This window comes from Solanum tuberosum, unplaced genomic scaffold, assembly GCF_000226075.1.
Source record: "Solanum tuberosum cultivar DM 1-3 516 R44 unplaced genomic scaffold, SolTub_3.0 scf00181, whole genome shotgun sequence".
Classification (NCBI taxonomy): Eukaryota; Viridiplantae; Streptophyta; class Magnoliopsida; order Solanales; family Solanaceae; genus Solanum; species Solanum tuberosum.
Genome location: NW_006239106.1, coordinates 1156419 through 1169262, shown reverse-complemented (window position 1 = coordinate 1169262; position 12844 = coordinate 1156419). Strand labels below are relative to the sequence as shown.

Here is a 12844-nt window from a genome sequence, read left to right as displayed (position 1 = left end):
CTCCTCTTGTTTTTCAATTTTTTTGTATGATAAAAGAAGGCAGCAATAGCTAGGGTTCCTTCTAGGTCAAGATGAAGGTCTAGCTCGTCGCATCGGAATTATTTAGTGTAGATTAATTTTTTGTGTGATTTACGAATTATTATATAAAAACGAAATATGTGCGATTTACAAGCTATTGTATACATGGATATTACCCGTGCACACTCAAAACGGATTTTCCTTGTCATAAAAAAAAAATCAAAATAACAATGTGTGTGTTTTGGGACAATGTAAAAAAAAAGGTGTGTTAGTGTCACAAGGATGGTGACAGTTGAGTAATTAAAAAGAAAAATATGTCATTTAAGACTTTGTCCAAGTGTGTATGATTCTATTTTTTGATAATATTGTGATGATTTATAACAGGTTATATATAGGTCAACCACTAGACGGCAGAAGATTTCCTTAACACTTTGTTCATTACGTATTGTTTTATACGATGTTTATAATGTATAGTATGATATGGTATTGTATTGTATCTTATTATATTATTTTAATGAGTATGGTGTTTAAATAGATTGTATTGTTCTCTGTCATTTTATTATGTCGCATATTCCTAATTTGAATGATAAACATATAAGAAAAGTAAGCTTATGAAAAGGGTAGGTAAAAAGATGAAATAGATTTATTAAATAAAATATAAAATGAGAAAGAAAAATTAAAGTAATGAAAGCAATTACACTAATTCAGTCGTTACATAAAATGAGTCTTTTTGTTATTATTTAACAATGAATTTAAATGATATGATGCAACAAAATTTAAGTAGCAATCAAAACAAATATTGTATTTGAATTTACATATATACAATTGTAACAACCATCCAAACATGATGCAAAAAGGATCAGTATGGAACATATATTGTTATATATAAAATTTAGTTTAATAAACTTACATCCAGGATCCGTGGCGCAATGGTAGCGCGTCTGACTCCAGATCAGAAGGTTGCGTGTTCGATTCACGTCGGGTTCAAAACTCCCGAAATACTGGATCCATCCTTTTTAAAAAAAAGAAAGTAAATTCATTTGTAAAAGATCTCCTACATCAACTTAATAACCATTTATAAATAGTTTACTTTGTATGTGAAAAAATAATAATTTTTATTTTTGTACATAAGATCTGAAAATAAAATGATATCCTTCGGGTGCGCACGCGGGAGAGATAAGCTACTTCGTGCGACGAGCTCGAGCGAAAAAATATGTTGATAGGTTCAAACATGAGACTCATTTGAGAGACTACCGCTCAATCAACTCGACCACTCATGCGAGTTGAAGATCTATGTTTATAGATTTCGTCACTTCAAATAGTCCTTTGTTATACATCAAAATCTTAGCGACATTATCTTCTTTATCCTGGTTTTTACATATGTTATTCCAACAACAATAATAGCATACCTAGTGGAATCTCATAATTAGGTTTGGTGATGGTAGAGTGAGTATACACAAACCTTACCACTACCTTGTAAAGGTAAAGAAACTGTTTTCTAAAACCTTAAGATAAAGTGCAACAAATCTAAGTACGAAGAAGAAAATAACAATGGAGAAAATACAACTACTAAAGGAAGCAGTGGAAAGGCTATAAAAAAGGAACAAGAACAACCACAAATACTAACAAGTTGTAACCCTCGAAAAGCAAGACAACACTTCACTACCTACTAACCTTCTTCCCTAATATGTGTTCTACACACCCTCCTATCTAAGGTCATGTCTTTGATAATTTGAAGATGCCACATGTATATCCTACCTAATCACCTCTTCTCAATACTTCTTCAGCCTACCTATATCCTACCTAATCACCTCTCCCCAATACTTCTTCAACCTACCTCTACTTCTACCTACCTATATCCAACCTCTTCACATTTCTTATTCCGAAAAGCACAAGTTTTTTGTCCAAAAAGAAAACACACCACTCAAAAATTTCCATGTTGAAGTAAAAGTCGAGGTGGGAGGGGGAAGAATTTCCATGGTTACATTTTGTTCTGCAGATTATCCACAAGGTTTCACAATCCAATTTGATTGTTCAACTTATTCTGATACCTTTGCTGCTAAAACAGGTATTACAAAGAAGCATAGGTAAATTAAAATTACTAACAAAACTATGTCTCTCTTAACTTCTCTACGCTTGGTAGCTCTCCCTACTTTTGCTCTCATAAAATGCACATCATTTCACAGCTTGAGAAAACAAGCACAAGCCAAAGTTAAGCGACGCGTAAAAACAAAAGAAGATTGAGCAGAAGAACAAGTCTTTCTTCAAATTGACACCTCATATATTCACAAAATAATGCCCTTGCCTCCACTACAAAAACTTTTTAGCCAGAGAGATGCTGCCTTCCCATCCCATCTACTCTGGTAATTTAAACATAGCTTATGCCTTCTATTCTAGTTGTAATCCCTAATAATAACTTAACTGAAAGTATTCGCCTTTTATAACGATCTTTCTTGCATCTCTATGGGACTTGTCGAGATCTAAATTCACAGCTCAGATCCCTCAGCTGACAACCGAGTACTAGCCTATGTCTAACCACTGTTTTCATTCACCAATCACCAGGAAAAAAGAGAAAGGCGACCCCCAGTCCAACTTTACTCTTCCAAGTTTGAGAAATGTCCTTGATCTGCATTTGCATCAGTCTTGAGAACTTCTAAAACGGTTGCATTGCAAAAGAAGCATCTCTCACAGTTCAGAAGGTGTCTTGAAATGCAGCCAAAGCAAGAAACGTGCGAACACGGGACAAATTGAGCATTTGCTTGACTCGTATAACAGATGCAGCAGATGCTGTCATCATAATCTGTTTCACCCCCATATGCTATTCTCTCAACTTCCACTACCTCTGACTGACAGATAAGCAGACCTGAAAATATCTCCAGTTGCCTGATTTTTTCCAGATAATCATCTCCCCTGAATAAACTAGCCTGAAATTCATGAAAAGATAGTTAGAATACAGATGAAGCAACCAAAGAGCAATTAACTATTGGAACCCTTTCCAAAAACATTAGCACATATAGGCAGGACGTCAAAAACAGCAACTGAACCCAAACCAGTCAACCAGCGTTCAGCTTTCTAATTGCCAAGTCTAAAAAATCACAGTACCAATAACAATTTTCTTGGCAGTATACCAATTTTCCATGCCATTCTGAAATAGGAAGTAGCCTAGGGGTACAACCAAATCAATTAAGTGAAGTAAGAACTAACCCAATTGTACTCCAAAAGATACTGAAGCCCAGAGACTACAGTATCAGGGCAGTCCATGCTGGCAAAAATCCCAACCATGTCATTATCTCCAGTATCCGACTCCCTGCTAGCATCCAGCAAATTAAGAATGATTCCAGCAAGGGGTGCCAAAATCATGCCTCTGTTTAGTTTCTCTGGGGGATGACCTGGACGCCTTACGAAACTGCAAGAATGACAACTGAAGACCCCAAATAAGGAGGAACCAAGACTCACACAAACACACATACACAAAGGGACTCAATACGTCCTTGTTACAAGGAAATATCAAGCTATGGTGAAAAGAAAAGCAAGAACCAACTATATTCTGATAATGCATGGAACGAGTGTGTTGCACACACATAGATAAAGAGGGCTAGATGAATGCAAGCTCAGAATTTTTCGGTAAATGCAAGTCTGTCGATTAAAAGTTTATTTATTTTTCAGAAATATCAGGTTTCGGTCTTCTTTCTCCTAATATCGATCACCTTACGTGGCAGATAGAGCTTTGATTCAACACTAAAGAAATAACAGTGTGGGGAGTGATAAACCACAACAAAAAAATTTAACCATCAGAACATAGAGGTTTCACTGTTAACGGAATAAAAGCATCAGTTTCATCACCTAAGATAGTGGATGCCAGTTTACAGTTGAACGTGAGGCATATTCAAAATAAAATAGGACCTCATAAAGGATCAGCCCAACTCGACTGGAGAACAGATCTTTTATCAATTGGAATAAGATTGGTCTTTGGTTGTGTTGGACACAGAAGAAATAAGCAGATTTGACTTGACACTCTCTCACTCTAAAAGTACACAATAAACCAAAAAAAAAAATGGAAACGCAAAAAGCTGTACCACATAAATATCACTTACAGGTCAAACAGTTCCTGATCAGCTGCAGAAATTAAGTGGTTTAGTATAAAGACGATCACTTCAGTCAGCCTTCGCAAATTTGTGTCTACCCCAGAGATAAACGCTTGAGGTATCTCATGGGTACAAAATTCTAAAATCCTTGCAAGATTGCATGATAGGTCAAATATGACACTGCATTTCCTTTGTTGAAACTCCAACACCTAGAAAGACACTTAAGCATTTCAATACACATCAGAAAAGAAAACAACAACAAAAGATTCCTTCAATCCCATAAACTACTATTTCACCTTTGCAAGACAGTATGCAAAGTCACCTTCAGTTAAGATATTCAACACCCGCACCCCACAAAACCAAGATACTACAAATAACTAGTACAACATAAGTAGAAACTCCAAGCTGGATGTAAAGAAAATTAAGTTTATTTTTTATTTTCACGAGGATATGCTTTGTTTTTTAGAGATCAATATTCTACTCGAGGACTTGACAAAAGAAAACATTAACAGAATATCATCACAGGCAATTCACTAGAATGTACACATAAAAAAAGCATTTCTGGAGGTAAACAAAATATGCAGGGTGTAAAACATTTTATTTTGCCACTCTAAAACATTTTATAGAGCACAATCTCTCAAACATATTATCAGCAAATCCGTAACAAAAGTTATTACCAAGGAAATTAGAAACGACGTACAACAAAATGATATTGTAAGTCAGACATAAATGTCCTGTGTGGTCAGTTGAAAAGAGAATAATGGGGAAAGGGGAAAGTAAATGTAGAAGGCAAACATAATTCCCTTTGTTTGGTTAAAAGAGTATGCATATTAACTTTTCTAAACTCCCTGAAATTGGACAATAAAAAAAGAACCTCTTTTAGGTGTACATAGAACTTAGCAGTATCACAAAACAACCATTAGATAAAAGATTAATCAATTAGCTGTACCCTTTTTTGGCTTCCTTCTCCCTCATTGATCCAAACATAGAAGGACAATAGACGTTTATGGGAACAATACCTTGTAACTTTCCTGCATCTCGCGAACTGAAACTGAAAATTCCGTCATTGCCCAACTCAGAGTGTTGAACAAATGATTCAGAAAGGTAGAAAATAGTTCTTCATCATGCAAGCAAACCTCTCGCAATAATTTCTTCACATTAACAAGGACAAAAGAATTAGATCTACAAGTTACTCTCAATGGCTAAGCAGGACAGAATAATAACTGTGTAGACAAAGATGAACTATCATCAAATCACCTGATATATAACTGATGAAGAGGAAGATGATTCTCCACGTTTTGATGAACCAAAGCCTGAACCTTTGCACAAACGGAGAAGTATATTTGTTACAGGAATCCACGATCTATTGTCAAAAGCAGACAGTAGTGCTTTAGGCATTCTCTGCATTGCGGCCTCATTACATTCTAATTCAGACAAGAACTCCTTGTACTGCACCAAGATATAAATAGACTGCAGAAGAAGATCTCGCAACTCCACACTTGATATCCTTGGATCATTGAAGTGGGTGACAACGAAAGTAACCTGAACAAGGAAATTTACCAGTAAATACACGTAACAGAATGAAGCCCAATGATCTAATACATCACAGAAACAAGTACGAGAAGGAATCTAGCACTGTGGATCATTCCAGAACCAATCTTGCTGTATTAAGAAAATCTTCTTGTGCTAATTTTTTTCTTGCAAGTATTTCTCTTATATTACATTAGCTTTAGAGGGTGTTGATGAATTCTATTTCAGCATATCCAAAAAGTCAACCACGACATATACCACAGGCATTATAGGCTTGGTCCTGAAAGTATCATAGAAAGAAAAGGCACGTGATTAGAGAGAGAGTTACGACATACAAAGGATGTGAGTCCTTGCTTGAGAAATATTGTAGCAGGCACAAAAGGAGGGTCACTTTTACGAAGTACGTGGAAGCAGTCCACCTGTCATTGAACAACAGAAAGGAAGATTACTTTCATTGTTTCAAAAAAAGTGGCAACTAATAAACCAACCAATTAAATGACATGAAAATAGCCGGAAAGAAAAAAACATTTGCCAATTGTCAGCACTCGTAAGGACAAAGCATTTTACATATTTTTATGCCCAAACATACATAGAGACAACAGTTTCAACCATTTTGTCCAAGATCAGTTGAGGGGATATGAAGTAAAACTCAATGTGCATGAAAATGAACGGAAGCAGGGAAAAATGCAATGTACATAATATAAGACGAGTCAGGTTTGCTTGATATATTCAGGCCCATTCCCCTAAAAGCTATCCAAACACAGCATACTAGTAGTGCAAGGTGCAGAGATGGAAAGGCAAATTGAAGCAAGGCATGGAAAGAAAAGAGTAGGCAAGCGAAAGTTTTGGGTCACTTGACTATTAATAACTGCAGAGATCCAAATTCCACCATCTATCGAGGGAAGTCATAGATTCTTCTTGGCTTCACTATCTACGCCTAAAGAAAGTTAAGTGGCACTAGCAAAGAGGTAGAAAAGATTCATGCTCAAAAGTAAACCGAAGAGTAGAGCCTTAATACAAATGATAAGTCACTCTTTGATTTACAAGAAAATACAAACTAGGCTAGAGTTCTAAATAGTATCCAGAGCCAGAAAGTTTATTACCAAAGTTTCCAAATAGTACTCAGGAATATAAAGGAAGACTGAGTCCTCTTTGCTAAGAATTAAAAGCAACTGAACAATCCATATGCACGCTGCATACATCCCCCTCTGCTTCCACCGAGAAAACAGAGAAATACGATACCTGTTAGATGATAGAGAGAAAAGAACTAAGCTATGCATCCTTGAAAGCATACAGCAGCTACTCATTAATATGGAAGACATAGTAATGTATAATAGCCATAACATAATTTGGAAATAAAACAAAGATGTACAATGATTGTATTACCAAGCACAATGTCTGACACAATCCATTACTTCTTCTCTATATACACCACGAACCTCCTTCAGGCGCTTTACATGCTCCCTGCAAACGTTTTCTCTGATCTGCTTATCAGTTTCCTCCAGAAGAGAGATTGACTGTGATTGCCGATTCATATACAATGATGCCTACAATTGATCAGTGATACTGTTAAGTGATGCGAATCCATGAAACTTGATAAGGAAGATACTTAACACTTCTCTAGCAATGAGTTCAGGTGCTGCAAGACTGGGAAGAGAAGAAAGAAAAGATAATCTGGCAGGACAGTAAGATGCTCCCCAAAAGTGGAATACAATATCAGGAGCCATGTCCCACATGAGAGAAGCAGATAGAACTAGTCTCAGACGTAGTATATATCAATGAACTATGCATCGATCCCATATTTGTGGGAATCTATCATATGAATCCTCTGTGTCCACTCCACTAGGTCCATTTTATTCTTTATCAGACAAAACATCTTAGTTAGATTATTTTTACACTGACCACCAACCTTCCCCACTCCTACCCCCGCTATTTGCTTGGGCCATCATCCTTGCCACTATTTTCAAAACCTACTATACCATAAAATAAATCAATCATGAAGAGAGAAAACATGAAATTCGACTTCTAGACTCCTCCCCCTGGAGGTACAATTACCAAATCACATACAACACCTTAACCAATGGGACAATAAAGAAAGATGAGACTGTTATAATTGCCCAGGACATTAATTTCAAACTAACAGGACACTAAATATTCCATCAGTACTAATATATATAGGACATAATTTTGCAAGGCCAAATGCCGAGAAAGTGGTTGCATTTGAAACTTTAGCTCCAGTTAAAAAAAGGTGCAATGTCCATTAAAGGGACACTACCTTAGCATATGGTTCTGCAAAGCAGCTTAATAAAACACCACCATATAAATCCTTTCATTTGATGTTGTGTTCAATGGGGAACATCCGAAAAATCAGACAAATGGTGTCTTTACGTCATTCGCACCACTTCAGACATTTCAAACAATAAGGCAGCCTAATTACTATCTTTTAGTAAGGGGAAAATCTAGTCACCTGCTTGAAATTGGGTGCAAGACCTAAATGGTACAGCAAAAGCATGGTGTCCAGTAGCTCCTCTTCTTTTAGTGTTGCTGAAGAAACATTGTTCTCTCTGGGAACATATCTCATTTGCTGTATAGGAAGGAAGCCAAACTCTGATTCCGACTGGTCACTCGTGCTTGGTTTATCTGCAATATCATCATTCAAACTACTGGTGCTGCATTCTGCAGCAACATGAGCAGACCTTTCACGAATAGAGCTGCAATGTCCCCGTGAACCTTTTCCCATGTGTCTGATAGAATCTTTGGATATTCTTGTAAAATCGGCATCATAAGTAGAACAACAACACGGCTTCTGCTTACTTAGATGTGTAACCCTATCTTCTACATTGTCCATACACCCTTCTTCCCACCGAATCACTTCCTCATGCTGCTCAATACTAATAGGATGGGATTTTGCTAGGTGATTATATGAACCACCAAGCCTGGGAATATCAACTCGATGAGGATCATTCTTGAGAAACAAGCCTACAGGAAAAGCTTGCTGGCCTCCTCTGTGTAGGAAACCAATATCAGATGTTCCAGAGTCCTTCATCCAATCACAAATGTCCCCGAACCCCTCAGAGAGGAAATGGAGTACAATACCAAACAAAGAAACAAGTACAGAATTGCTTGAAACACCAGGCGGTGGCGAATCTCGATCTGCACCCCTGTTTTTAAGTAGAATGTTTTGTAAGAATGTCTTGAATACAGAGCCAGGTAGCTGAGGTGGTGATGTGGGTGGCATGAACTGCATTACCAAGCGGCAGAGGTCCCTCTGCTTCTCTTCAACCTGCAGAAGGAATGTGTTAATCTGCTTGTGGATGGAGAAACATATAAGGAAATTGCAAACCCTTTAAACTTGTTAGTAGAAGGGATGGGTATGTGTGATAGATCAAAAACATCACATGTAATGATTCTTAAGTGAAACATGAACAGAGAAAACTGATAGATGCACTCATTACTGGAACCAAGGCAGTTGCAAAGACCAGATAAACTGGAAAGCTGGGCAAAGAGAAGATCTATATGATGCAGTAAAATCCATCATATCACCGTCTAAATGTAAGATTTAACAAGAGCAGCCAAGCTACTATAGAATTTTGAATAAAACAAGACACTAGGTACTGCAGTAATGTATACGTACACATCTACTATGCATCTTATTCCAACTTTCTACTATTTTACTAAAAAGACCAAGCAAAAAAGAATCGCCAGAACTTCAAAAGGTTAGAGTTGTTGTTCGTTTTTATGTGCATTATAGTATTTTTACTTGATGTCCAAAGCCAGCATTACGGATGAAGATTCATGTTACAATTTCCTGGGCAAGTCGACCAAAACATTCTCTTTATTCTAACAGATGCAGCTCAGTGTAAAACTTGATCAAGTAGGAGAGCAATTCAAGTCAAAGGTCTGGGCCATATGACTGCGAGTATTGCGTTAAGTTTCAAATAGCTAAGATTGCTGGATGTTCCTATTAAACTTGATCAAGTGAGAATGTATCAGTTAAATGGCCAAGACATACTTTTCGCTGATAGGTGGTCTTAGTTTTTAATATTGCTACATACAAAATCTACGATGCTATTTCTCCTCTGGAAGCAGTTCAAAGTTAATGTTGAAATTGGAGACATCAAGTGCTCGTTACATCACTGACTACCATATTAAGAGATTTGAGCTTTCATTTCATCGACAATACTCCAGTCACTTATACTTTAAGGACATATAACAATTGATTCACGTCTAACTTGTTCCAGGACTTTCAAGGAATACCATCAAATGCACTTAATCTTATTCAAGTATAAGGTAGCAATATTAGACTAAGAACTAACATGAGCATGGACCAATGTTGAAGGGACAAACAAGGACATAAAATACCAATATAAGTTCCGTTCCACCCACAAATAGAATACCTTGTTAATTATTTCTGACAAAGCACCTGTAGTCAGTAACAGGCTAGCCTCATTTGACACATCCTCACACGAACCAGACCACCATATAGAAGGCATCAGACCTTGAAGATCCTGCTTGTTAGGACTCTTCCGCGACAAAAACCCTTCAAATAAGAGGTCAAAATCTGAAGATCTCCACCACAGTGTCATCACTTCTTCCCGCCTTAAGATGTGGCATGCCAAGGCCAGATATATATATGAACCTGAGTAAGGACAGTTTTCTGCAAGGCTCAACGGTGCTGTTTTGCAAAAGGTCGAGAGCGAACTTATGATATGTTCAAACAAAATTCGCGATTCTGGGAACTCTATTAGAGAATCAAGTATGCTGTCCAAACTCATATAGTCATGTGGAGGATGCATCCTAAAGACCTCCATTATCAGTGATAGAAGTGGACCACAAGATATATACTTTGTGCTTCCGTCTTCAGCAGCAAGTGTAGACAATAATTCCTCACATATCCCACGAGAGACAGGGTGTGAAAGTTTTTCAAATGATACAAACCTTTTCAATCTTCGCAATTTCTCAACAGAACTGAACTCTGCCCTTCCCACACGCTGCATTTCAATTAGCCTTCTAAAACAATTAAGCAAATCAGTAGCAATTGAACTTCTGGTTGGTGGAGGCTGAATGGGAAGGAAACCTTTTACTGGGTACCTGAAAGGAATTTCCCCAAAGTTTAACTCACAACGTTCACCTTGAGAAAGAGAAATTGCTGGATAATATCCCAATCCAGGTACCATCTTACGAATACCAATAAATGCTACACCAAGTGAAACTCCATTTCGATAAAATGATATCTCATCACCATCCAAATCAATACAACATCCAATCACATCACCAACAACCCATGGCTGACCATAATCCTGAGCTTCCTTATTCCATTTACTGACCCTTTTTCCATCGTATGCATACGAATCATCAGCATCACCCACACCCTTGTGATCAGTGAATGGGCAGGAAAGAGTCGCCCAGCCTAGCTGTTGTATACCAGAAGTTTCAAGAGTTACTTCATACATCCATTTCCCTTTCCAGACACAAGCATTGGCCCTTGCACTGCTGAATAGAGAATGACTCTCCATGATCAAAGGCTGTTTGACTATTCGAATATCACCACAGATGCTTGATTCCTCTAATTGAATAACCTGATGTTTACAACCATCACCACCAGCAGTCAAAACCCCTTCTCGTTTTCTGTCAGTACCAGTCTTCTGATTTGTGTGGTACTTCAGAAATTCGTTCTTTATAACTGAGCGAACCACTTCAGCATCTATTGAACAAGAGAGTGGCTTAATACACTTGTATGGAAGATCAAAGATGTGCTCAAGGGTTCTTTCCACAGATTGATCGCCAAAACCATCACAATATGAAACAAGATGAGTTTTCTGAGAACTCTCCTTCCTATCTTCACCATTCAATACCACAGCCAACCCAGAAGAAAGGCCACCTATCCCGATACGTAGGCCGTCTTCTGCCATTAGCAACAATAGCACTCCAAGAACAATCAATCTTCACTCACCCAAATCTCAAAACAGCATCCAACATCTCCCGTCAAAACCAAGAAGCAAAGATATCAATCATTCAACTGCCTACACAACAGAAAAGAACACTAATTCATCACTATTTCCTTAGTTAACAATGAACTTGCATCTCCTTTATCCTACAAAATCAAAACAAACAAACTCAGAAAATCAACAAAAACTAAAACAAAACGAATAGATTTTTTCTCCACCATAAGATTAGCAAAAATGAAGTGAAGTATCAAAAACTCAAATTAAAGTGAAAACTCAAACTCAAATACAAATTTCAGCTTTGACCTGCACTTAATCCCAACTTTAACCTGTAATGATCGTTCAACTAGACTAAACACCCAATTTCCAGAATTTAATTCTCATTCCACCACTTAAACTCGCAGAAATCAAAACTAAATCACCTAAAATTCGAATTCATTTCACAATAAAACACAACTAAATAAAATTAAAAAAAAGCTACCTACAAACAACTGAAAGTTCAAAATTCAACGCAGATAAATAGAGTTTAAAACAAATACTTAGAGGTAAAGAAGAAGAAAACATACCTGTAGAACAAGGTACAAAAAGCTTTAAGGTGCGGTTTATTCGAAGAAAAATTAGAAGCGGCGGCTAAGGAATAGTGGGGGTTTTCAGGTACGCCATTGATGAAGGAAGAGAGAGAAAGTAGAAGAGTTAATTTACTAAGGAAATGAAGAGTTTGGATTTGATTTTTTTTTTCTTTTTTTCCAATTTTTTTCATTTGGGGATTTTGTGTGTAAGCCAGAAAGTTTGGAAGTAAAGAAGAAAATAAGAAACAGACTCAAACCATACGCCAATTATACACCTGGCGGCTAAGAGCTTGTTGCCCGACTCGTCATTTCGTAAAGGCTAGTGTTGGTTATTGATTTTTTTTCTCTAGTGTATTAAACTTTTTGATCCGATTAATTTTTTATGGTGTGATTTCCGAAAGGCTAGGTGTTGGTTGTTGATTTTTTTATCTAGTGTATCAACTTTTTGATCTCATAAAGGCTAGTGTTTGCGGTTGATTTTTTTTCTCGAGTGTATCGAGTTTTTTTATCCAATTTATTTTTTATGATGTGATTTCATAAAGGCTAGTATCGGTTATTGGTTTTTTTTCTCGAGTGTATCGAGTTTTTGATCCAATTCGATACCATTATTAATATTATTATAAATATTAACAATTAATAACTTACAAATGCATACATTAAGAGAAAGATACAATTATTAAAAAAAACATTCTAATGA

General features: G+C 36.8%; 1 protein-coding gene and 1 non-coding gene across 4 annotated transcripts; one reads left to right on the top strand and one right to left on the bottom strand.

Moving 5' to 3' along the window:
- Window positions 1–933: 933 nt before the first annotated feature.
- Window positions 934–1005, top strand: TRNAW-CCA (transfer RNA tryptophan (anticodon CCA)). Its single transcript has one exon. It is a non-coding gene; the product is annotated as a tRNA-Trp (tRNA).
- A 1253-nt stretch (window positions 1006–2258) lies between these two features.
- On the bottom strand, window positions 2259–12393 carry LOC102589041 (E3 ubiquitin-protein ligase RKP). 3 transcript variants are annotated; one of them, XM_006354653.2, is made up of 11 exons: window positions 12145–12393; window positions 10031–11727; window positions 8101–8916; window positions 7020–7180; window positions 6737–6875; window positions 5969–6052; window positions 5361–5645; window positions 5123–5254; window positions 4113–4312; window positions 3223–3439; window positions 2259–2942 (listed from the first exon to the last, which is right to left on the bottom strand). In XM_006354653.2, exons 2-11 carry the CDS (start codon window positions 11543–11545, stop codon window positions 2613–2615), a joined length of 3879 nt encoding a protein of 1292 aa, XP_006354715.1. In that variant the 5' UTR covers window positions 11546–11727; window positions 12145–12393; the 3' UTR covers window positions 2259–2612. The 3 variants fall into 3 exon arrangements, with proteins under 3 accessions (XP_006354715.1, XP_015167483.1, XP_006354716.1); XM_015311997.1 differs by having other exon boundaries at window positions 3223–3424; XM_006354654.2 differs by having other exon boundaries at window positions 10031–11656.
- Window positions 12394–12844: the final 451 nt, after the last annotated feature.